This window comes from Diceros bicornis, chromosome 34, assembly GCF_020826845.1.
Source record: "Diceros bicornis minor isolate mBicDic1 chromosome 34, mDicBic1.mat.cur, whole genome shotgun sequence".
NCBI classification, from domain to species: domain Eukaryota; kingdom Metazoa; phylum Chordata; class Mammalia; order Perissodactyla; family Rhinocerotidae; genus Diceros; species Diceros bicornis.
In genome coordinates this window covers 9472642-9493808 of record NC_080773.1, presented here as the reverse complement: position 1 = coordinate 9493808, position 21167 = coordinate 9472642, and the positions used below count along the sequence as shown (strand labels likewise).

Sequence of the window (21167 nt, the reverse complement as noted above, 5' to 3'; positions counted from 1 at the left end):
AGGCGTGCTCTTCAGGCAGGCCCACCTGAGCAATGGGGAGCGTTGGCTGCCAGGAGGTGCTGGGCAGTGGTGGGGCAGAAACGGGGCCAGGGGGACAGGTTGGGACAGAAGATGGGGCTGGGGCTGCAGCCAGCTGATCCTTCTCCCAGGGCTGTCCCCCGCCCCCCAGCCTCGAGCTCCGTCCTCCCCACACCCTGCCCTGAGCAGCCCGAGGAGCCTACTCGGTCCCGGCCCTGCCCCAGCCCGCGGTCTGCAAAGTCTGGGCAAGGCGGGCAGGCTCCGAGCTGTCTGCGGGAGACACTCCCAGCAACCTGGGCCTCTTGCCACCTGGCTCCCAGCACCCCGTTTCCCAAAACACCCCGAGACCCTGAGAGTCTTGACTTAGGAGCAGCTGCTGCCAAGCCAGGCCTGGTTTAAACCCTGCTTCCTGGCGAGAGGACCCTGGGCACCCACCTTCACCTCTCACAGCCTCAGTTTCCCCATCTGCAAGATGGGGGTAACAGCGGGCGGTGCCTCCCTCATTTGGTTGCCGGGGCCATTCACGTCCAGGTCCAGTGGGTTATTACTCTGCTCCCTCATCAGGCCTGAGCTGTCACCCAGCCCCCACTGCACTGTGCGCCTCCTCTTATCTCTCAGCCCAGTGAGTTTCCGTGCCAGCCTTTCTGCCCCGGGGCGAGCTGTGTGTCCTGGGTGGGGAGCAGAGTAGGAGGGGACTGGGAGCCAGAGGCACCGGCCTGGCATCCCGGTGGCCCTGCTAAAGCTGGACCCTCCCTCAGACCCCTCCAGGGCTGGCACTGCGACATGCAAGAGGTGGCCCTGAGCCTGCTCGTCCTCCTGGCAGGTGAGTGCTGTCCCCCAGCTCCTCTCCCCTGGACCCCACAAGCCACGTGTGCGTCTCTCTCGGGCTTTCTGCCTCCCTGTGGGGTGGTGACCATCAGGACAGCATCTCCTTAAGGGTAAGCAGTGTCGCACTGGTGAGTTCAAGGAACACAGGGAGACGGGACAGCAGCTCACACAGCCAGAAAGTCAGCGTCCGGTGTCTCCCCGAGGACGTCAAGAAGGCTCGGCCCTGCACAGCCGTGTCTTCAACGCCCCCCCCACCACTTTATACCAGAGGAAACCCGGAGCTCAGTGGTCAGGTAGCAGGCTCCTGAAACCCTTCATGCCTCAGTTTCCCCCTCTGTAAAAGTGGGGCCAATAACAACGCCTACTCGTAGAGTCATTGTGAGGATCAGACGAGTTAGCATTTGAAAAGCACTTAGAACAGCGCCCGGTACAGAGTAAGCACTGTGTTTGTACTTTAAATATAATTAAAAATTATTAATCTCCTCTTGACAAAGAAGCTTAGGCCCACAGCTGAGGCGGCCCCCTGCTTCTGGCCAGAATTTAATCCTCGTCCTTTGCTTCCATTGTATTCGTTTTTAGCCACCACCGGGCGAGACTGTATTTCATTCGCGGTCGCATTTTTAAATAAAGGGCATTCAGTTTATAATCAGTACGTTGCTTTAGAGGGGAATGGTGAGCCAGCACAGGACAGGCGGGATGCGATGTGGCGGCATCAGGAGAGGAGCTGAGAGAAGGGCTGGGGACTGACGCCTTCTGTTGTCTTGACGAGAACACTGCTTGTTTCTGCGGGAGCCGTGGATTAGCCAGGTGTCTGGAAACACAGGCCAACGGTGGCCAAAAGCCACCCAGATTAAAACCCATTTCAGGAGGCGAAATGCTGGCATGGTTTGCAAGTGGGGGGCTGCGTGGGGGAAACTACGTCTCCAAGATGGGACGTGCAGAGGCACCAAGTTTGGGGCTGGACCCCTGTGCCCTCGGGAGGTGGGGACTGTCCATCAGGGGACCCTGTCCGGAGGTCCCTGAGGCTCCAGGCTCTGCCCACCAGCTTTGCTGAGGTACCACCATCTCCTCTCCTTCCCCCCTTCTCCCCAGCAGGCCTGCCTGCCCTGGACGCCAACGACCCTGAAGGTGAGTCAGACTGGACTCCTCCACCAGCCCCACCCCTAATCCTCCCCCGGGACCCCTGCATCTGGCTGTTGTCCTGGATTCATGCTCTTTTTTTCTTTCCTTGCAGATAAAAACAGTCCTTTCTACTATGGTGAGAGCTGGTGTCCCTCCCTTCACCGCCCCCACCCCGACCCTCTATTTTATGTCAAGGGTCCCACAGGGTTGGGCGAGGATCTGACGTGGGTGAAACACAGGAGGAAGGGGCTAGGACTGAACAGTAAACACAGTGGATTAGGGAACAAGACATGCCAGCCTGGTCCTTGAGAAGATTCTCCTCCAGCAAGGAAGTTAGACACGCACAGGAAGCGAGGACAGTTGACAAGAAGCTGTGGTTACGGTTCAAATCAACTGCCTGGAGAAGGGTTGGCTTGAGAAAACCGCCCGGAGGAGATGAGCCACTGGCCCGAGTCCTCCTGCGGCCTCCAGGTTCCACGTGATCTGCCCCCGTCAGCCCTCCACCCTCACCCCTTCTCCCCTCACTGGTTCTGCCCCGGCCACACAGGCCTCCTTGCTGTTGCTCAGACACAGCAGTCACACTCCCAGCCCCCGGACCTTTGTACCTTCCCATCCCTCTGCCTGGGACACTCGCTGCCATGTAGCCCCACAGGTCCCTCCCTCGTCTCCTCAGGTCTCTGCTCAAATGCGGCCCCTCGGAGAGGCCTTCCCTGACCCCTCTCTCTCAAAGAGCTGCCCTCTGACCTGTCCCTTGGCCGTGCCTATTTGTCTTCAGACAGCTTCTCTCCACCTGACCCCAAGTTGTCTCTTGTCACTTGCTCGTGTGTACAGTAGATGTGAGGAAGGAGGGCGGGGTTGTGTCTGTTCCCTCCACTGCTGTGTCCCCAGCGCCCTGCACGCCACAGGTGCCCCGTGTCTGTTTGTCAGATGGATGGGGGCTGGACAGGGAGGGTGCAGGCTGGCACTGAGGGCCCCCTCTGGGTTTCTCCTAGACTGGCACAGCCTCCGGGTCAGCGGGCTCATCTGTGCGGGGCTTCTGTGCGTCATGGGCATCATCGTCCTCCTGAGTGAGTGGACGCGCTGGCAGGGGGTGGGCGGGGCAGGGCTGTGGGCCCCTCCCTGACCATTCCCCTCCCCCAACAGGTGGGAAATGCAAATGCAGGTTCCGCCAGAAGCCCAGGTAAGATGAGCTCCCTGCGGCACGCCGGCCTCAGGCTGGACAGACACCTTTCAGGGTGAGAGAGCTAGATCTTTCTGGCAGAAGGAGGCCAGGCCTCCAGGCTCTGCCCTGGATAGTTCCTGCCCCTAAGATTTCCCAGGTTTATTCTTCAGTTGATAATCCTCTGAGGGCCCCAAACCCTGAAATGCTTTGGTCCCTGGGATGATACAACCTACAATGAAAAACCAGCCAGGAAGCTACGTCAGGGCAACCGAGAATCCTCTGGGTTTGAGGGAGACGACAAATGGGGGTGGACACAGACCCCACCACTCTTATTTTCCCAGCCACCGACAAGCGGACACCCCACCTCTCATCACTCCAGGTAAGGCAGGGACAGAAGGAGGCTGAGGGGAACACAGGATGTGAGGGGTGTGTGTGTGTGTCTGTGTGTGTGTGTAGGCATGTGCCCTGGGGAGAAAGAACTCGATCCGCTCTCACAGGCTGACCCATCACCTCTTCCAGGCTCTGCCCCTAACTACTGAGGATCAGCTGTAAGAGCACAGAGGGCTGCTCTCTTTCCCCAAGTACCTGCTCGGCACAGGGGCCTGAACTCCAGGATGGAATTCTCCCTCCTCTCCTCAGACCGCCTTGCCAGGGCCTCATCCCACCTCTCATTGGGGTCTCTTTGTTCAATTTTTTATCTGAAATGATCTTGCCTCCTGCCCAAGCATCCTCAAGACTCCCTATGTGTGCATGGGGGGGGGCGGGGGGGGGCAGGAGAAGGTTGATGTGCGCTGGGGCTGGCACAAAAGCTGGCACCTGCATCTCTTTGCTGGGAAAAGCCTGTTCCCTCAGGACTTGGTGGACAGCATGGAGTCTGCCCTCTGCTTCCACAGCCATGGGAACCACATGTGCAATTAAAAACTTTCTAGTAGCCAAATGGAGACCACTTTTGAGAGTGAAAGGGAGCTCTAACTAGACAGAATGCTGGGACCCTCACTGGAACCACCGCAGGAAAACTAGGGTGTAAGATCAACCTCCCATGACATGAGTACCCAGATGGCTTATGATTATAATAGGAAGACCCCATAACTCTCCCCCTCACCCGAGACCCCACTTTACTACACAAGACCTTCCTAATACCCAAATGTCTCTATGAGGACTTTAAATAATTCCCCATGATATCCCCTAATAACATATGAAGGCCACAGGGTGTGAGCTTCTCCAACGAGCCTCAAACTTCCTTGAGACCCCCCAATACCCAATAAAACCTCCAAAATGTCCCCATGAGCCACCCCATAAGATGCCTAAAACCCTTCAAAACACCCCCAAAGTATCTCCTACAATGCCCTGAGACATGACTCCGAGACCCACAGTAAACCTGTGACCTGTCCCCTAATGCCTTTATATCCCCCGAGCATCCCCTGAGGTCCCCCAAAATCATGAGCCCACACTCCTCAGAGACCGCGCGATAGCTCCCCATGAGCAGCCAAACGCACCCCTGGAACCTGCCCCCTTCGTAATACTGCTCCTAGGACACCAGACCCCCCGCCCCCCATGCCACTCGGGAGACACCCTCTCCCAACGATCCCACAGCAACGGGTGGGGCGGGTTCACAGCGCCTTTATTGAGATCATACACTTTCTGTCCTCGCCCCTGTGATCCACCCGGAGGGGTACCCGGGGCTCCCCGCGCCAACTCTCACTTTCCCACCTATTCCCCGCGCAGGCGCAGGCGCAGGAGGGACGACACGCATGGCTTCCGCCTCGGCGGGAGACATGCGCACAAGCAGCAGAGGAAGTTAGCGAGCCAGGCAGGGAAACCCGCCCAGCGACTGGTGACGTCATGGAGGCGGGCACTGAAAGCGATTGGCCGGATTGAGTTTAGAGGGGAGAGAAAGCTCTCTCCTCCTCGGTACTTTCAGCGCGAGCAGGAGGGTTGGGAGTGGGTTGAGGGGGGCGCTCCCAGACCTCATGGAGCTCCGCACGTTACCGCCTCCCTGACTTCTGTATCCTGCTCCGTGCAGTGCCCCAGCCTGAGCCCCCAAGTCACCCTTGGTGGGGCATCTAGCTCCAGCCAAGATGTTGCTTAAGACTGGAGGGGCAGCTCTTGCCTCGAGCTCGGCCTGTGGTCAGTATCTCACAAGACCAGCTATCACCTCAAGTGGGGCCAGGAGGCCAGTCAAGGAGGTGTCCAGAGGCCTAGGACTGCATGCCAGCCCCTGGCCAGCCATGGCCAGGGTCTCCGTCTCAGGCACTGAGGTCTAACTCGTGATGCTGGTAGATCTGTGTGGGGCCCTTGAAGCAAGCAGCGAAGAGGAAGCGTCTGCCGGCCATGGTGATGTGGGTGAAGGCACGGGGGGCCACCAAGGCCGGGGGCCCCAGCTCCTGCAGCGGCTCCAGGAGCCCCTTGTCAGGCTCCAGGCGGAAGACCTGGCTGAAGGCGAAGTCGCTGCCCAGGATGGCCAGCTGGTCCCTGGCGATGAGCAGTGGCTGAAACACGTGGGCACCACGTGAGGGAAGTTGCTGCAGCAGGCGGAACATGGAACCATCCCAGCGCATGACCTGCAAAGTATGGCTGCTGGTTAGGACCTGGGGTGCAGGGGGCCAGGCCTGCCAGGAGTCTTCTAGGCCCTGGGGGACTTGGGACAGCTTGGGAACAGAGGCCTGTAGGTCCCCACACTCCCGCACCTTTCTCATCTTCACAAACGTCACTGCCCGGATGCTCATCCTTGGCCCCTCTCTCCCTCACACCCCATGTAGAATGTCAGCAGTGGGATCTGCCGGGTTTACCTATGATGTCTAGATCTCTTCCATCTCCCCTGGCCGCGCTCCGGCCCTGCCGCAGTCACCTCCCTTCTGGACGCTCACAGCAGCCTCCTCCCTGGTCTCTCTACTCCGCCCCTGCGCCCACAGTCTGTGCCCCACACAGACACCTGTGAACACCTGCCTTCTAGGTGCAGAGCCCTGCCCCTGGCTATACGTCACTCCGGAAAGAGAGTGCCTGAGGGGGTGAGCCGTCAGCCTTGGGGGTTTGGAGCCTGGTGTTCGTGGTTAAGTGTAGGTCCCGGAGTGTGTCAGTTACAGAGCCAGAGTTTAGGGGTAGAATCCGTATCTTGGGGCCAGTGTCGGTGTAGGGGATGGGGAATGGTTTAGGGTCATCCAGCCTTGAGGGTTCACAGTCTTGCAATCAGTGTTGAGGTGGGGTCAGTTCAAAGATCAGCACATTAGGTGGGGTCAGAGGTCGAGGGTCAGCCCAGCCTGTGAGGTCAGGTCAGAGTTCAGAGGCCAGTGTGCAAGGTGGGGTGGGTGCTGAAAGAGCAGCCCACAGTGGGTGGTCACGCTGAAAAGCCAGCCCTGAGCGGGAGTCAGCTGTGGGTCGGGCCCGGCCTGCGGCCCCGCTGCCTGTCTGCCCTACCTGACGTGCCCAGCCTCACCATGGAGTCCCCGATGTAGCGCGTCAGGCACAGGAACACGTCCCCCCCAGCCTGGAAGTGGCGTGTGGCGTAGACGTCCTCGGCCTCAGGGATGTCCGTGCGCCTCTCGAAGCGGCCGCCAAACCAGTGGAAGAGCACGGGCCGCTGCGAGGCGGAGGCCAGCAGCAGGTGCGGCCGGCCGTCCAGCTCGAGGGCCTCGGCGTCCGTGTCCCGGTGCCAGGCGTGCAGGCTCTGGCGCGGGTAAAAGCCGGGCCCGTCCTGGCACAGCAGGGTGGTGCTGCCCGCCTTGGAGGCGTCGGCCACCACGAAGCAGGGCTGCCCGTCCAGCCACAGGACCTCGGCATCATTGGGCCGCAGCAGGCGCCGCGGGGCCAGGGCCTGCGTGGGGGCCAGGCGGAGGCCGGGGCCGGGCCGGGCCCAGAGCTGCGAGCCTCCCCACAGGCGCGCGGCCAGCACGAAGAGGCGCGGGCCCAGCACCAGCGGCTTGCAGGACACCACCGAGGGCGCTGGGGGAGCCGGGGAGCAGGAGGGCAGGTCAGGCCGGCTGGCAGGGCAGGCCCCCGGGCAGGCAGGAGGAAAGAAGGGGGCTCACCAGACAGCTCCTCCTCGGGCCGGAAGCGCTGCAGGCTGTAGTCCCAGGTGAGGATCAGGCAGCGGCCGGCAAAGGGCTGTGCCAGGACGATGTGGGGTTCCCCCTGGTAGGAGAAAGGCTCCACGCCCAGCGCCGACTCCCCGACCGTCTGGAACCAGGACAGCTCTGGGGGTGCAGGAGAGAGTCAGGCAGGCCCCGGGGGACCCCAAGGGTCCTTATCGCCGAGCCTCAGTTTGCACATCTCTGGAATGAGTACCATCGTGTTGTTCCCCCCATAGGAGCATATAGTGGAATCTTTTATCTATAGATGTATTAACTCACAACAACATGGTAAGACTTTATTTTCTAAGCTGCGTGGCATCATCAAATAATTGCTTAGAAACAGCATATTTATTAATTCATGTAACTTCACAAGATCCCTGTAAGGTATTTACAAGGTTATTATATCCACTTTGCAGAAGAGGAAACTACTCTAAGTGGCACAGGCAGCCAGTTGACCAGCCCCATCCATCCTTCCCACTTTCTGTGAAGTAGGATTGCAGTGGGCACAAAGCTTTCCAGCCAGCGGCCACATTATCCGGCTCCCCCCCAACCCCCAGAGTTAGGTGTGGCCACTGCCAGACCACGTTCCTGGTGGAACGAGAACAGAGTGATGGGTGTAAGCTCGCCTTGCTGGTGTGAGGACGGCTCGTCCTGGCCTCAGTCTCCTCTCCTTCTCCCCACGAGCTGGCAGATGGACGTGCTACAACTCGGCTTCAGCCACAAGAACCAGGACCACGCCCAGGGGCTGACCCACCCGCCTGGACAGCTCACCTCTGCCTTCTTTAATTTACGATACTTTGAGCCTCTTTGTTACAGCAACTTAGCTCTTATGGTAGCGATGCCTGAGGTTGCCCAGCGAGGTGATATGGAGCCAGGCAGTTGACTCCGCGTTATAACACTTCGCTCTATGTGCCAGGCCTGTTGCTAGGTGCCAGGCTTGAGGCAATGAACCAAGCCACCAAGGATGCCCACCCAAAGGGGGATCTTTCAAAAATGTCTGTCAAATCATCACCCTCTGCTCAAAACCCTCCACGGCTTCCCACAGCCCTCGGGGTAAAGTCCACTCTCCTCTTCGTGGCTTTCAGAGTCCTGCACGGTGAGGCCCTGTGCCTTCGACCACATCTGTGTCCTTCCCTTCACTTGCTCCCCCAAGCCAGACCTGCCTTCCTTTCATCCCCAAACAGGACAAGCTCTATGCTACCTCAGGGCCTTTGCACATGCAGTCCCCTCTCTCTAGTGTGCCCTTCTCTCTGTACTTCACTTGCTAAGTCCAGATTAATGTCACCCATATAAGGTAGGACTCCCCCGCCTTAATCTCCCTCCTCGTTCCCTGTGTTTATCACAATGTATAGCATCCATTTATTTGTGCAAGGTTTTATTTAATATCTGTCTCCCCACCCCCCAGAACTGTGAGGCCAGAGCCCAAGGCTGGTCGCCACAGTATGCCCATCACCTTTCACGGGGCTGGGCACAGAGTGGACCTCAGTGAATGTTTGTTGAGTAACTGAATAAAGAGGGACCGCACGTTAAATTCCCTTGTTCTATGAGTCCCACGGACCAAAAGCATGTCTCACACTTACCATTAATTATTATTAATAATGTTGATATGAGTAATAATATTACTAATTATTAATGGATAATAATGTTATTAGATTATTATTATAACTTAATAATAATAATTCCCTCATCTGGCCCTGACACTCTGTGCCTCCCCCATCCCAGTCCTGGTCACTCTGGGCGTCACTCTCCGCCTTCCTCTGGACGGTGGGTTCTGAAAGGGCGAGACCAGGGCTGCCTTCATCACTGCCGTGCTCTCTGCTTTGCCCAGTACCCATAAAGGCACCCAAGTATATTTATGGAAAAGCAAAACGGTCAGAGGAAGGATTTTAGAACTGGTCAGTTTTGTATTAATAATAACAAGGAGAGGGAGCATTTATGAGGGCCTCCCGTCCCAGGCCCCGCGCCAGTGCCGGGGTGGACACATCACTGAGTCTCACAGCGATCCTGTGTCACGGTTTATTACCCCCGTTCCACAGGTGAGGACACTGAGGCTCAGGGAGACGCTGCTGCTCGCCCAGGGTCTCACAGCCAGGAAACGGCAGAGCAGGGAGGGTGGGGAGCCCTCAGCCCCGGCAGCCGTTCCCCCTGGTCTCCCACCTCCTGCTGGGAACCCTGCTGCCCGTGCCCCCCGCCGGGAAAGCCCCCACCTATGGCTCTGCACTTGAACGTCGTGGGGTCGAGGTGGCGGAGCTGCATGTGGGTCAGGGCGGCGGGCCCAGCGCAGGCCCCCGTCCCCACGCTGGCGTTCACGGCGGGCATCCACTGCAGCAGCCAGAGGACACGACAGTCACACTGGAACGGGTTCCCGCGGAGGTCCCTGGGGCAAGAGGCCAGAGGGGCTGCCACCCGGCTTCCACCCCTGGAGCCACGCTTCCCGCCCCCTCCCCAGGCAAGGGTTCAGGACGGGGCCCCACAGACGGCGTGAAAAAGATGTAAGAACCAGCCATACCCAGACATTCCCACTCCCCCCCGCCCAGCCTCCTTGAGCCTCACACATGAGTCAGGGTCTCCAGGCCTCGGAACAGGAATCTGGGGAGGGTCTCAAGGTGGTTATTGGCCAGGCTTCTGGTGGAGGGAAAGGAGGAGGAGGAGCCATCAGCGCCACCAGGGTACCCTGCGTCCCTGGGTGTTGGGGTGTGGGATGCATGTCAGGGGGAGCTGGGGTGGTGGAGGAGTGGGGCCTTGGAGGCACGCACAGGTGTGTGAGTGAACGAAGTCCTCTGAGAGCGTTCTTAGAGATGGTGCCGATCTCATTGTCCTCGATGAAGCTGTGGAGGGAAGGTGGGGCGAGGGGGAGGCCCTCAGTTCCCTGCTGTGGCTCCACAGTGGTTGGGGGAGCTTACCCCATGGAAGCCACAGGCCGCTGGAACTTGCTGAATTCTCCCCCAACACCTGGCATGATCCCAGAGGAAGGCTCCCCCGAAACCTCTCCTCACCAAGGTCCCAGCTTATAGTCCCTGGAGCCAAGACCCTGACCTTATGGTCATTGCCAGCCTCATAATGAACACTGTCACCACCATCACCACCACTGCCACCATGACCACCAACACCAGCACTGGCACCAATATCACCACCAATACCTCCACCATCATCTGCAGTAACCAACACCCAGGCCTCTACCACTGTCGTCAGCCCCAGTCCCAATAATTGCTGTTATCACCAATACCATACCATGCCGCCATTGTCACCAACACTGCCACCATCGTCACCAACACCATCACAACCAACCAACCATCATCAACACGAACAGCAATGCCAACACTAACACTGTCACTACCAAACCCCACACCAACAACACTGATAAGCATCACCAACAACACAGCCTTCATGATCAATGCCAAGATGACTGCCACCATCATCACCAACACTGGCACCATTGTTAAAAGCATCAACATTAGCACCAGCATTGCCAACACCAACAGCATCACCATGATGCCCAGCACTCACATCTTCACCCACCACCAGCACCCCTACTGCCACAATTTTTAGACATACCACCACCTCCACCATCACCACCAAACCCAGTGCCATCAACATTGCCATTACACCAACACCAACATTCTACCCACAGCCATCACTGATAGCAACACCAATACCATCATTACCAATATCCACATGCTAATTATCACTAACACCAACCCTTCAAACTTCATCAGCAGCATCACCAACAGCACCATTACAGTCGGGTCTGCCATTTTTCTCAACATCATCCCCACTCCATCATCCTCAATAACGCCAGCACTTCCCCGTGAGCAGCAGCAACAGGATCACCACCGCCACCACCATTATCATCACCACCAACATCAGCACCAATGCCAGCATTGTCATACTGTCACCACCACCACCACAGTCGGTACATCCATCACCATCATCACCACCACCACCACCCAAGTCAGAGCTGTTTCCCGTTAATTTGAAACATTTCCTGTCTCCAGCCTCTTTGCACTCTCCCTGGGCTCCTATAAGTCAGGTAGGGCCAGAAACAGTCTCGGGTGATCCAGGCCCTTTGTGGATCTTGAAGCACGAAGAGGTGAGGCGAGCAGGCTGAGATTACACAGCTGAGCAGGCGCCCTGAACCCACCCAAGAGGCCAGGCCTCTTGCCCCTCCAAGAGGGACCCTTGTCCAGACACTTCCTCCCCAGGCAACAAGGCCCTATCTCCCCTACTCTGGGGGCCACAGAGGGGCCCTTGCTTCCTCTCCCAGACTCCCCTCCTGCTCCCATCCCCTGGCCTCACTCACAGGTACTGCAGGTGGGACAGTCCCGCAAATGCATCGTCCTCAATCACCGAGAAGGAGTTGGATGTGAAGAGGCTGTCACGGGAGCAAGAAAGGAATGTTTCCAGAGTTGCTGCTCCTATCTGACATTTTAACCTCGGCCCCCACCCTTGGCCCACACGGGCATGGTCACACACACACATGCATGTGATGTGGGGATGGGCATGGACACAGATGCTTTCATAGACATGCACATACACACATGTGTGAACACCCTCCCGCGCACGGGCATGGACCCCCTCCCTGGAGCCGGCCGTCAGCTCATCTGGGCCCCACTCACAGCAGGTGCAGCGTCGGCACCCTCAGGAAGCTGCCGGCCTTCAGCTGGGTGACTCCAGTCCTGACGAGGGAGCTGGGGATGTGGGCAATGGTGGGTGAGGAGGAAACCGCTCCAGCGCTCCAGCCCCGTCCCAGAGCCGTCTCCCATCTGGGGGACTCTGGCATGCCACCCTGGCCCTGGTGTTTTTCCCCTACAACCCAGGAGACAGGCATGTGCCCCTCGCTTGGCAAGGATCCCGGCAGCACTCATTCCACCCCCAGCTGCCCTCCTCCTGGGCCCCAAGGGCTGCCCCTGCCCTTTGGAATTCCCCCTCCACCGCCTCCCAAATCCTGGCAGCCCCCTTTCGGGCATCCCAACATCCTTTGCTGCCCACCGCCCAAGATCCTGAAGGGCCCCTGTTTCCTTGGGGACCCTGGCACCCTGCCCCGAACCCCTGGGGTCCCAGGATTCCCTTCCCCACCCTCAGGCCCCCAAAGGGCCTGACACTCACAGTGACAGCAGGGTTGGGGAGAAGCTCTCGGGCAGGTCCGGGGAGCCCTCACACAGGGCACTGTCTTTGGAGCAGGAGCAGCTCAGAGGACACTTCCCCTTCGGGGGTCTCCAGGCCGCCCCCGCCCCCGCCCCAGCCAGCAGCAGCAGCAGAATGCCGGCCCCTCCCATGCCCCTCACCCCCGCCGAGGCCCCGCTTCCCTCTGCCCACCCAGCTCCGCCCAGGTTGCGGCCCCTACATCTCCCACGCCAGGAGACCCTCCATCCCGCCAGCTGGCATGCTCTGCCTGGCTTCTCTCTCCTCTTTCTCGATCTCTATTTCAGTCTCTTTCTTCCTGTATCTCTTTGGCGTCTGATTTTCTGTTTATTTCTCCTTCGCCTTTCTGTCTCTCTCTCTCTCTTCTATTTCTGCCTCAGTGACTTAGTCTGTTTCCCACTGTCTCTCTGTCTCTCTTTCTGTCTATCTTTGTCTCCCTGTCTCTGTCTCTCAGTCTCTGTTGGCCTCTCTTTCTGTGTGTGTGTGTCTGTGTCTCCCTCTGTCTGGTGTCTTTATTTCTCCTCTCTCTACCCCTCCTTTCCAGCTCCCTGTAAGTTTCTTTGCCTCCTCCCACGCCCCTTCTCCCAGGAGGTTTGGGAAAGGGACTCGCTGGGCACCGGGTGCGCCCGGCAAAGCAGGGTAAGGAGGAGGAGGGGGTCAGAGGGCATAGGAAGAGCAGCCCTGGGGAAGGGACTGGATGGCCCCATGGGAGGGGAGGGGCCACCGAGGGCTGGAGCCACCCTGGCCACTCCCAGCCAGCCCCCTCCCCAGATTCCCCAGTCCACCCCACTCAGGGAGTGTGAGGAGGATGTCACCACGGTGAGACCCAGATGGCTCTGCGGGCAGGAGGGGGGCGGGAGGAGAAACCACGGGGCCTGGAGCCACCCTGGCCACTCCCAGCTAGCCCCCTCCCCTGGTTCCCCGAGGGTGTGGTGGGCGCTGTCACCCAGTCTTGGAGGGGCCGGCTCAGGTCCAGCTGCTCCCTCTGGTGGCCACACTCCGCAGGGCAGCTGCCCTGGCCCAAACCCACAACCTCCCTTGTCTGTCCCGAAGTTAACCCCTTGAGTGTCCATCACCCACTGGGGGCAGGGAGCCAACCCAAGGGAACAGTGATGATGATGCCACCTTCTTCTTCGGTGTTAACTCTGCACCGGGCCTCGTCCTGAAGGTTCATCTGTTAGTTCACCCGGACCACGCCATAGCCTGCTGAGGTTGATACTACTGTATGGCTATTTTACAGATGGGCATACTGAGGACAGAGGTCAAGTAACTTGAGGTCTAGGCTACCCAGCTGGGATAGAGCTGGGACTTGAGCCCAGTGGCCGGCTCTAGGGCCTCTCTGGGGGACTTTGCATTCTTTCTCTGGAGATCAGAACTCACGGATGTCGGTTGTTTTCATTTGGACTAAGCTTTGAGCAATTTGGATAGATTCTGTCCACTAAATAAGAAAAATAAACCCATGACACTTGTTACCCAGCCTGAAATAGTAGTAATAATCCCCACTGAGCTCTAACTGTGTGCCAGTCTTTACATGAATTTACTCAGTCCTCACAACCACCCCGTGGGGTGGGTAGTATTGCTAATCCCCACTTTACAGATGGGGAAACTGGGACACCAGGAGGTTAAACGATTTTTTTCTTGGCCGTGGACAGATCTAAACGTAACCACTCTCCCCGGCCACTGAGGAAGACCCACAGCCTCTCTCGACCCCGCTGCACACACCCAGAGGACTGCGAGAACAACGGGCTTAACAGCGCCAGCTGGGGTGGGGGCGCATAGATCCGGGTTCCAGGCCCAGTTCTGCGTGGCCTCAAGCAAGCCATTCAACCTCCCTGATCCTCAGTTTTCCCATCTGTCAAATGGGGCAGTGGTGGCACCCCCTTTCCAGGTGTGTAAAGCACGCAGGGAGATGATGGAGGCAGTGCCCCTGCTTGAGATTCTGCGCAGGGTGGGCGCCCCCCAGCGGCCGGCAGGCTTGAGGGTAGACTCTGGACCCAGTGCTCGTCCTGCACCTCTGAGCTGCTCAGAGCAGCTCTGCGATCCGAGCAGGCTTTCAGGTCGCGGTACCGCGGCTGGAGAGCGGGATGATATAGCTCCCTACAAGGTCTTTGAAGAGATAAAGAGCTTAGAGCCAGGGACACAGAGGGGACACAGGCAGGCCTAAATCCGCGCTCACAGCCCCCCCCAGTGCCCCGCAGTGCCCCGCAGGGCTCTCACTCGGTTTACATGAGAAGGATGACAATGACGATGATGATGATAGCTAAACTTTTTTTTGGTCACCTGCTGTGTGCCAGGCTTTGTTCTAGATGTTTTCTGTGGATGGTTTCAGCTACTCATCCCAACCTCCCTCTGAGGTGGATACTATTATCATCCCCATTTGACAGAAGGAGACACTGAGCCCCAGAGAGGTCAAGTCCTTGCCCAACATCACCCAGCTGGAAAGTGGCTGAGCCACTCCACCCTGGGGCAGGTGGCCCTGTGAGGGGAGGAAGCCGAGGGTCGGCTAGAGCTGGCCAGGTGCCCCTTCCTGCTGGCCTGCTTGCTCCTCTGTCCCCGCTCCCAGGGCGGCATAAACACCGGGGTCATCATTAACCAGGGACAGCTGGTGACCCTGGCTGCAGGGCCACGAGGGGCAGGGCGCAGGCAGATGGGATTGGGATAAGGGGCCTTTCGAGGCTCCTGGGTCCTCTGAGGCTGCCGGCCCACGCGTGTGAGTGTGTTAGGGCTGCGCCTGTGCCTGAGGGGGAGCGTGTCGCCCACGCTGACCGGCCTGCAGGGCACGGCGTCTGAGCCCCTGGGACTCTTACTCTGTGGGGCAGCTTCTGTGCTAAACCACCAGGGGGCCCTTGGGAGAATTGGCTCTGCCTTGCTAAACGTCGGTTTGCTCATCTCTAAAATGGAGTTAATGATAAGGTAACGTCCAGTCAGAGACCTCTGAGTCCAGCCCAGGGTTATACGTATGACCTTAGTGATTTCTCCATTTTATAGGATGGGAAACTGAGGCACAGAGAGGTCACACGGGCTGCTCAAGGGCACACAACCAGGAGTGGCAGAGCCCAGACCCACTCCTGGGTTTCTCTGGCCCCAGTGCCTCTGAACTTGGCCTGCCCACAGGGACGCCAGGTGCGTTGTCCTCCAGGGGGTCCTAGAGGCCCCAGGAGCTCAGGGAAGGGGAGGTTCGGGGTTAAACACATCACCGCACGTCTGCTGGTGTCCCGAGTGTGTGAACACAAGTGCGTAGCCTGTGTGTCTGTGATTGTGTGGCCGGCTGTGTGCCTGTCTGCCCGTGCAAGAGGGTGTGAACACAGTGTGTGTGTGTGTGTCTGTTTTGGTGGTTGTGTGGCTGTGTCCTTGGCAGTGTTTCTGCTTCTCTGTGTGCCCACGAAAGTGTGTGCGTGTGTCTGTCCATATGTACAGTGTGTGGGCCCTCAGAGCTCTGAGACTGTGCAGGAGTGCTGGCTGTGTGTCTGTGCCTTTGAAGGTATTTATGTGTGGCGTGTGTGTACTGGTGTGTTTCTGTACAGCCATTTGTATGTCTTCACAAGCGTGGATATCTTTATGACCATTTCTAAGGGTGGACGGTTGTGTGGCTGTGTCTTTCATTGTGTCTCTGTACAAGCATCCACCTGAATGAATATGTGTGTGTACACAAAGGTGTTCATCTTGGTGTGTTGTCACTGGTGTAAGAAGTGCTGGCTGTGTGTGTGGTGTGTCTTTGCGTTTCTCCAGCGGTGTGTTATTCTGTGTGTGTCTGCCTCTGTGTTTGTATGTGTGTACATATACGTATTTGTCTGGTTTTGTGCCTGTTTATCTGGGTCTTTGGGGTTGTGTGTGTGTGTGTGGTGTGCACCCCTGGGGGACCTCACAGTTGGCACCAGACAACACACACACACACACACACACACACACACACTGAAATGCCCCAAAACAGCCCTGTGGTGCTGGCCAGGGCTCCAAAGAACCCTGGGGTCAGGGGTCAGTGGGCTCCTAAGCACTGAGGCTGGGTGAACTTAGGCCCCAGCTGGGCCCAATTCCCAGGGAGCGGCACAGAAAATCACTGACACCCACCCTCGCACCGAGCTCAGGAGCTCTCTGAGGTGAGCCCGAGGCCGCGTGTGCGTGCGTGTGTGCGTGTGTGTGTGTGTGTGTGTGCGTCCACGCGCGTGTGTGTGTCTGCAGTCCAGCCCCCTGCCGGAACCTCCTCTCCCCAGCTTCCCCACCCCGGCTGCCTCCTGCTCCTCCATCCGAGCCGAGAGAGTTAACCCGGGGCCAGGGCGGTCTGGGCTGGGGGCCGCCCCCTGGCCCCCCTCCAGCCCCGCTCCGGTTACAGCTGCTGGCTGGGGAGGGCCAGGCTGGGGTGGGGCTGGGAGGGGAGACCGCTGGGGGCGGCGCATCCAGCCCCGGGCTGGGGGCCCAAAGTGCTCGGCCCCTGGGCGCAGCCGGACGATCGGGGGCCTTCTTTCCGCAGGGGACAGCCCGACTGGGGTGAGCGCCCCCTGCCCCTCTCCTCCAGGCCTCGCCCTTTGCCTGGCTGGGCCGCCTATTTTGGGAGCAGCCAGCCGGTGGCTTCCCAGGCAGGCCCGACCCAAGAGGAAAGCAGTGCGGTTGGGAAGTTGGGGTCCCCCCACGGAGGGAGTGTGGGTGCCACTCCCTCCCTGTGCTGCATGTGCCCCCTGGCCGGGTGTGGGTTTGGGACACTCATGTGTGTAGGGCCGGTCACATCACTGTTCGGGGGCACCCGAGGCCCAGACGAGGAGTAAAGTGTGCCTGTGTCTCCACCCCCGTCCTGCTCCAACCAGAAGTATGGGGAGTGGGCGTCTCCATTCCCGCCCCGCTGCGTGTGTGTGACTGTGTGTGTGTGTCCCTGCCGCTGGCTTCTGTCTTCTGTCTCTCAGCCACACTGGCCTGGGCCTCCTGTCACTCGCCTGGTGTTGTCTGCTTGTGAAAGATGTCACCCAGAGGCAGCCGAGGGGATGTTTTTCCCTTTTCTCATTGCTCCCAGGAGAGCAGAAAGGGTGGCCTTTCCCATGGGGGCAGGCTGTGGCAATGTGGCGGCTGGGCTCACCCCGGCAGGGCTGTGCATGACCCCCAAGTGGGGGAAGGAAGGCTGTTGCCATGGTGGCCTGCGCGAGGCAAATTCCTCCAGGGTGAAGTGGGAGATATTTATACCCAGGGTCAGGCAGAGAGCAGGCCAGTGGCCGAGGGCAGGAGAGCGGGATATTAAGGACACAGCGAGGCCGTGGTGTGCGGGCAGGTGGGCCCTGGGGCGTGTCCTGGTGGTGTCGTCCCTCACGGTGTGACTGTCTCCCCACTTGGTGGGGTGCAGCATCCTGCTCTCCTCGCTAGGGGAGGCGTGGGGAATCCGCGGCCTGCTGTGGGGAGGCTCCTGGGGACTGTGTGTGTCCCACCCCTGTCCTCACTACCCTGTGACCCCCATTGTGTGGGTTGTTTTAGTGACGCTGTTTCTCCAGGTGCCCCTGTTTCTTGGGGTGGCCAAGCTGGATGATGGATGCTTTTGGAATTAAGTCCCTCTACTGTCTCTGACTTAACCCCTTGAGTTCCAGCCCCTGACAAGGGTACACATTTCCTGACTCTTGGTGTTCCCCAGGAAATGGTGTCTCTCGGCCACCTCTTCGTTTTCTGTGTGGGTCTCCTCGCCATGGCCAACGCAGGTGAGTCTGGGGGAGGCAGCCCACTACCCACCTCAGCCCCAAGGTGGCAGGGGAAACCTTGCAAGAGAAACGAGTTGGGGACTCGAACCTAAACTGAGTCAGTTGGAGTATCAGGAAATTGGGGTCTCACATGGGGTCCAGTCACAGGCTGGTATTTGGGGGAGGAGAGAGGATGCTCCAGGTCAGGCAAAGGTGGATGGTGGGGTGGTGGCCGGCTTCCAGTGAATGAAGGAATCCTAGACAACCGGTAATGAGACAGGGAGCTAGGGCAGTGAGGTGCCCCTTGTCCCTCCCAGGACAGTGAAGAGGGGGCAGCAAAGACCCAGAGAAGGTGGGCAGCCTGCTCAGGGTCCAACCGTCCCCAAACTCTCAGCCCAGGAAAGTAGAGCCCCAAGAGGGTGTCTTTATGCCCCTGGCTGTCCAGACCCCAGGACTCCAGGAAGCATCCTGATTTCTCTCTCTCTTTCCAGAAGCTCCACAGGAACACGACCCATTCACCTATGGTGAGGGAGAGAGGGGCATCAATCTCTGGGAGTTGGGGGGGGTGGGGGCTGGGTTTGCCTGTCCTTTCCTCATTACCTCTCCCTCTCCTTTTCCCTCTCTCTCTGTCTCTGACTCCCAGTGTTTATGTCTCTGTCTCTCCCCTCTCTTTCTCTCCATCTGGCTCTCTCACTCTGCCTTGATCTCCCCTTATCTGTCTGCTTCTCTCTGTCTCTTTCTGCGTGTCTCTCTCTCTATTTGATCTCTCCCTGTCTCTCTGATTCTCTCTTTCTCCTTTTACTGTTCAATATCTTACAGCTCCTCCTCTGCTGCCTCCTGCCCCTTCTCCCCTCCCAGTCCCCCTCATCTTCTCCATCATCCTCCCCTACTCCCTTGTTTCCTCCTTGCCCTGCCCACCTGCTCCCCTCCCTTTCCTTTCCACCCTCTCCTCTCCCTGATCCCTTCCTCCCTCCTCCCATATCTGCTCCATTCGTGCTCTCATTGATCTCCTTTCTCCTCTCCTCCTCCCTGATCCTTCCTCCTTGCCCCCTCCTCCCCAATCTGCCTGTCTCCTATCTTTCCTTCTCCCCTCCCTGCCCTCACTCTCCTCCCTGCTGCCCATAGACTACCAGTCCCTGCGGATTGGGGGCCTCATCATCGCCGGGATCCTCTTTATCCTGGGTATCCTCATCGTCCTGAGTGAGTGCCCCTCACCCTGCCGCTTCCAGCCTCGCCTCTGCAGGTTTCCGGCCCAATTTCGCCCCATCCCCCGGCCCCGCCCCTGTTCCCGCACCGCCCCATCGCCTATGCCCCGCCTCTGTCCCTGCCCTGCCCTATCCCCGCCCTCGGCTCCGCCCCATCCCCCTAGGCCCCGCCTCCGTTCTGGCCCCGCCCCTATCCCCGCCGCTCCGCCTCTCGTGAGGGGGAGCTGGAGCAAGAGCGCCGCGCGGTGCCCCCTAGAGCCGACGCTCAGCCCTGTCTCCCCCGACTTCCCACCCACAGGCAGAAGGTGCCGGTGCAAATTCAACCAGCAGCAGAGGTAGGAGGCGCTCCGGGCCCGCACTTGTCTACTCCCCCTCTAGAGGGGCGCTAGGGGTGACCGGGAAGCCCACCCAACACGCCGCCGGAGACCCTTCCACAAACCTGTATTAAGCGCCTACTGCGCGCCCAGCCCCATGGCAGACCCTGGGACCCAGCCGGGAATTAGCCGCCTCCCGGCCTGGCTGAGCTCCCAGCCCGGCGGGGGTGGTGGCCGTGGGTTCCAACAGCCCCACAAATAAAAAATCACACAGCGTGATAAGTGCTGTGAAAGGAAGAGCCGGGCGAAATGAGATCACCTCACTTGGCGGCCCAGTTTAGCTCGGAGTCTGCTCCTAGCTGTTTGATTCATCTTGAAATAAAAATTTAAAGCCCAGGCAGAGTATGAATACCTTCTCCACGTTAAAGCAATGATGAATGTTATTATAAATAATAGCTAATATTTGTTGGGTGTGTCCTACGTGCCGGATACTGTCTCATTGTGTATTATCTTATGTGCCCCTCCTACCACGTCTATGAGGCGGGGGCTCTTATCAACCTCATTTTACAGATGAGGAAACGGAGGCACAGGGAGGTCAAGGCACTGGCCCAGGATCACTCAGCTGGACGATGAGAGTTCTGGGTTTCTAACCTAGGCCGTCTCCAGGCAGTCTGCCCTCAAGTCCCTTTGATCATCCCTCCCCCGCCACCTTCCAGTCCCTTCCCCAGCACCCCCGGAGGCACTCACTGTCACCGGCGGGGAGTGCCTCCTGCCACACACTGAAACCGCTCCCGGGGGCGCCTGGTTTTCTGGTGGACCCCGGAGCCGGCTCCTCGCCCACCTCTGGGCCTTGGTACAACGGTCTATGAAATGACGCCGCATTGGGGGATTCCTGGGAGCGCTGCCTCTCTTCTTTCCCATCCGCAATTCCTTCTGCCTCTCCTTTCCCAGGACTGGGGAACCTGATGAGGAGGAGGGAACTTTTCGCAGCTCCATCCGCCGTGAGTTTGGAGAGACTTCGGGTGTTTGGGGGCGAGGGCGGATTCCAAGAACCCCTTTCCTGGCCCTCCCTGGGCGCGTGGAGGGAGGTGGCTTGATCTAAAACCCGAGGACAGGGAGATCCCCCCCCCCCCACAGGAGGGTGTCCCTCCTGACTCCCGGACTCTCTGTGTCCCCCCCAGGTCTGTCCACCCGCAGGCGGTAGAAACACCTGGCGCGATGGAACCCAGCCAGGTCCTGCAGCTCTGACTAGGCTGGGGGAGGGAGGAGGAGGAGGAGGAGGGGGCGAAGGGCTGGGAGGGCTCTTCTGCCTCTCACCCTTTTCACCCCACAGGATTCCCCTGGCACCTGACACCTCCCACCCACCACCCGCGCGCCCACCGCCACCAGGACTGCCTCTTCCCGAACCCCGCCCCAGAGACTCCTCTCGGCCACCCAGACTTCCAATAAAACGTGCTTTCTCTCTTGACAGCGCTTTGTGGATCTGTCGGTCCTTCCGCGCGAAAGCCTCGGCGCCCCCTTGGCCCCGGCAGGGGGCGCCCCCACCCTTGAGGAAGGGGCGGGGACGTCGGTAGTGGGCGGGGGCGGGGGCGGGGGTGGCCTGGACGGGGGCGGGCTCTCCGGGCACCCATTGGCTACCGCCCCCCAACACCAGGGCT

The 21167-nt window shown here is 59.1% G+C and overlaps 3 protein-coding genes across 6 annotated transcripts; 2 read left to right on the top strand and 1 right to left on the bottom strand.

Annotated features, from left to right (window-relative positions):
- Positions 1-194: 194 nt before the first annotated feature.
- On the top strand, positions 195-3849 carry FXYD3 (FXYD domain containing ion transport regulator 3). 3 transcript variants are annotated; one of them, XM_058530930.1, is made up of 7 exons: positions 195-841; positions 1939-1974; positions 2081-2104; positions 2961-3035; positions 3112-3148; positions 3472-3509; positions 3650-3849. In XM_058530930.1, the coding sequence occupies exons 1-7, from the start codon at positions 802-804 to the stop codon at positions 3667-3669; spliced, it is 270 nt and encodes an 89-aa protein (XP_058386913.1). In that variant the 5' UTR covers positions 195-801; the 3' UTR covers positions 3670-3849. The 3 variants fall into 3 exon arrangements, with proteins under 3 accessions (XP_058386913.1, XP_058386914.1, XP_058386912.1); XM_058530931.1 differs by having other exon boundaries at positions 196-841; positions 1942-1974; XM_058530929.1 differs by lacking the exons at positions 195-841; positions 1939-1974; positions 2081-2104 and adding an exon at positions 2111-2439.
- An 809-nt stretch (positions 3850-4658) lies between these two features.
- LGI4 (leucine rich repeat LGI family member 4) lies at positions 4659-12473 on the bottom strand. Its single transcript, XM_058530948.1, has 9 exons — positions 12304-12473; positions 11814-11885; positions 11498-11569; positions 9954-10025; positions 9751-9822; positions 9405-9574; positions 7156-7320; positions 6564-7069; positions 4659-5691 (listed from the first exon to the last, which is right to left on the bottom strand). The coding sequence occupies exons 1-9, from the start codon at positions 12471-12473 to the stop codon at positions 5377-5379; spliced, it is 1614 nt and encodes a 537-aa protein (XP_058386931.1). The 3' UTR covers positions 4659-5376.
- Positions 12474-14007: 1534 nt separating this feature from the next.
- Positions 14008-20977, top strand: FXYD1 (FXYD domain containing ion transport regulator 1). 2 transcript variants are annotated; one of them, XM_058530939.1, is made up of 8 exons: positions 16723-16824; positions 17948-18011; positions 18482-18514; positions 19116-19190; positions 19494-19530; positions 20461-20510; positions 20691-20742; positions 20843-20977. In XM_058530939.1, exons 2-7 carry the CDS (start codon positions 17951-17953, stop codon positions 20711-20713), a joined length of 279 nt encoding a protein of 92 aa, XP_058386922.1. In that variant the 5' UTR covers positions 16723-16824; positions 17948-17950; the 3' UTR covers positions 20714-20742; positions 20843-20977. The 2 variants fall into 2 exon arrangements, with proteins under 2 accessions (XP_058386923.1, XP_058386922.1); XM_058530940.1 differs by lacking the exons at positions 16723-16824; positions 20843-20977 and adding an exon at positions 14008-14227 and having other exon boundaries at positions 20691-20770.
- The last annotated feature ends 190 nt before the right edge of the window (positions 20978-21167 follow it).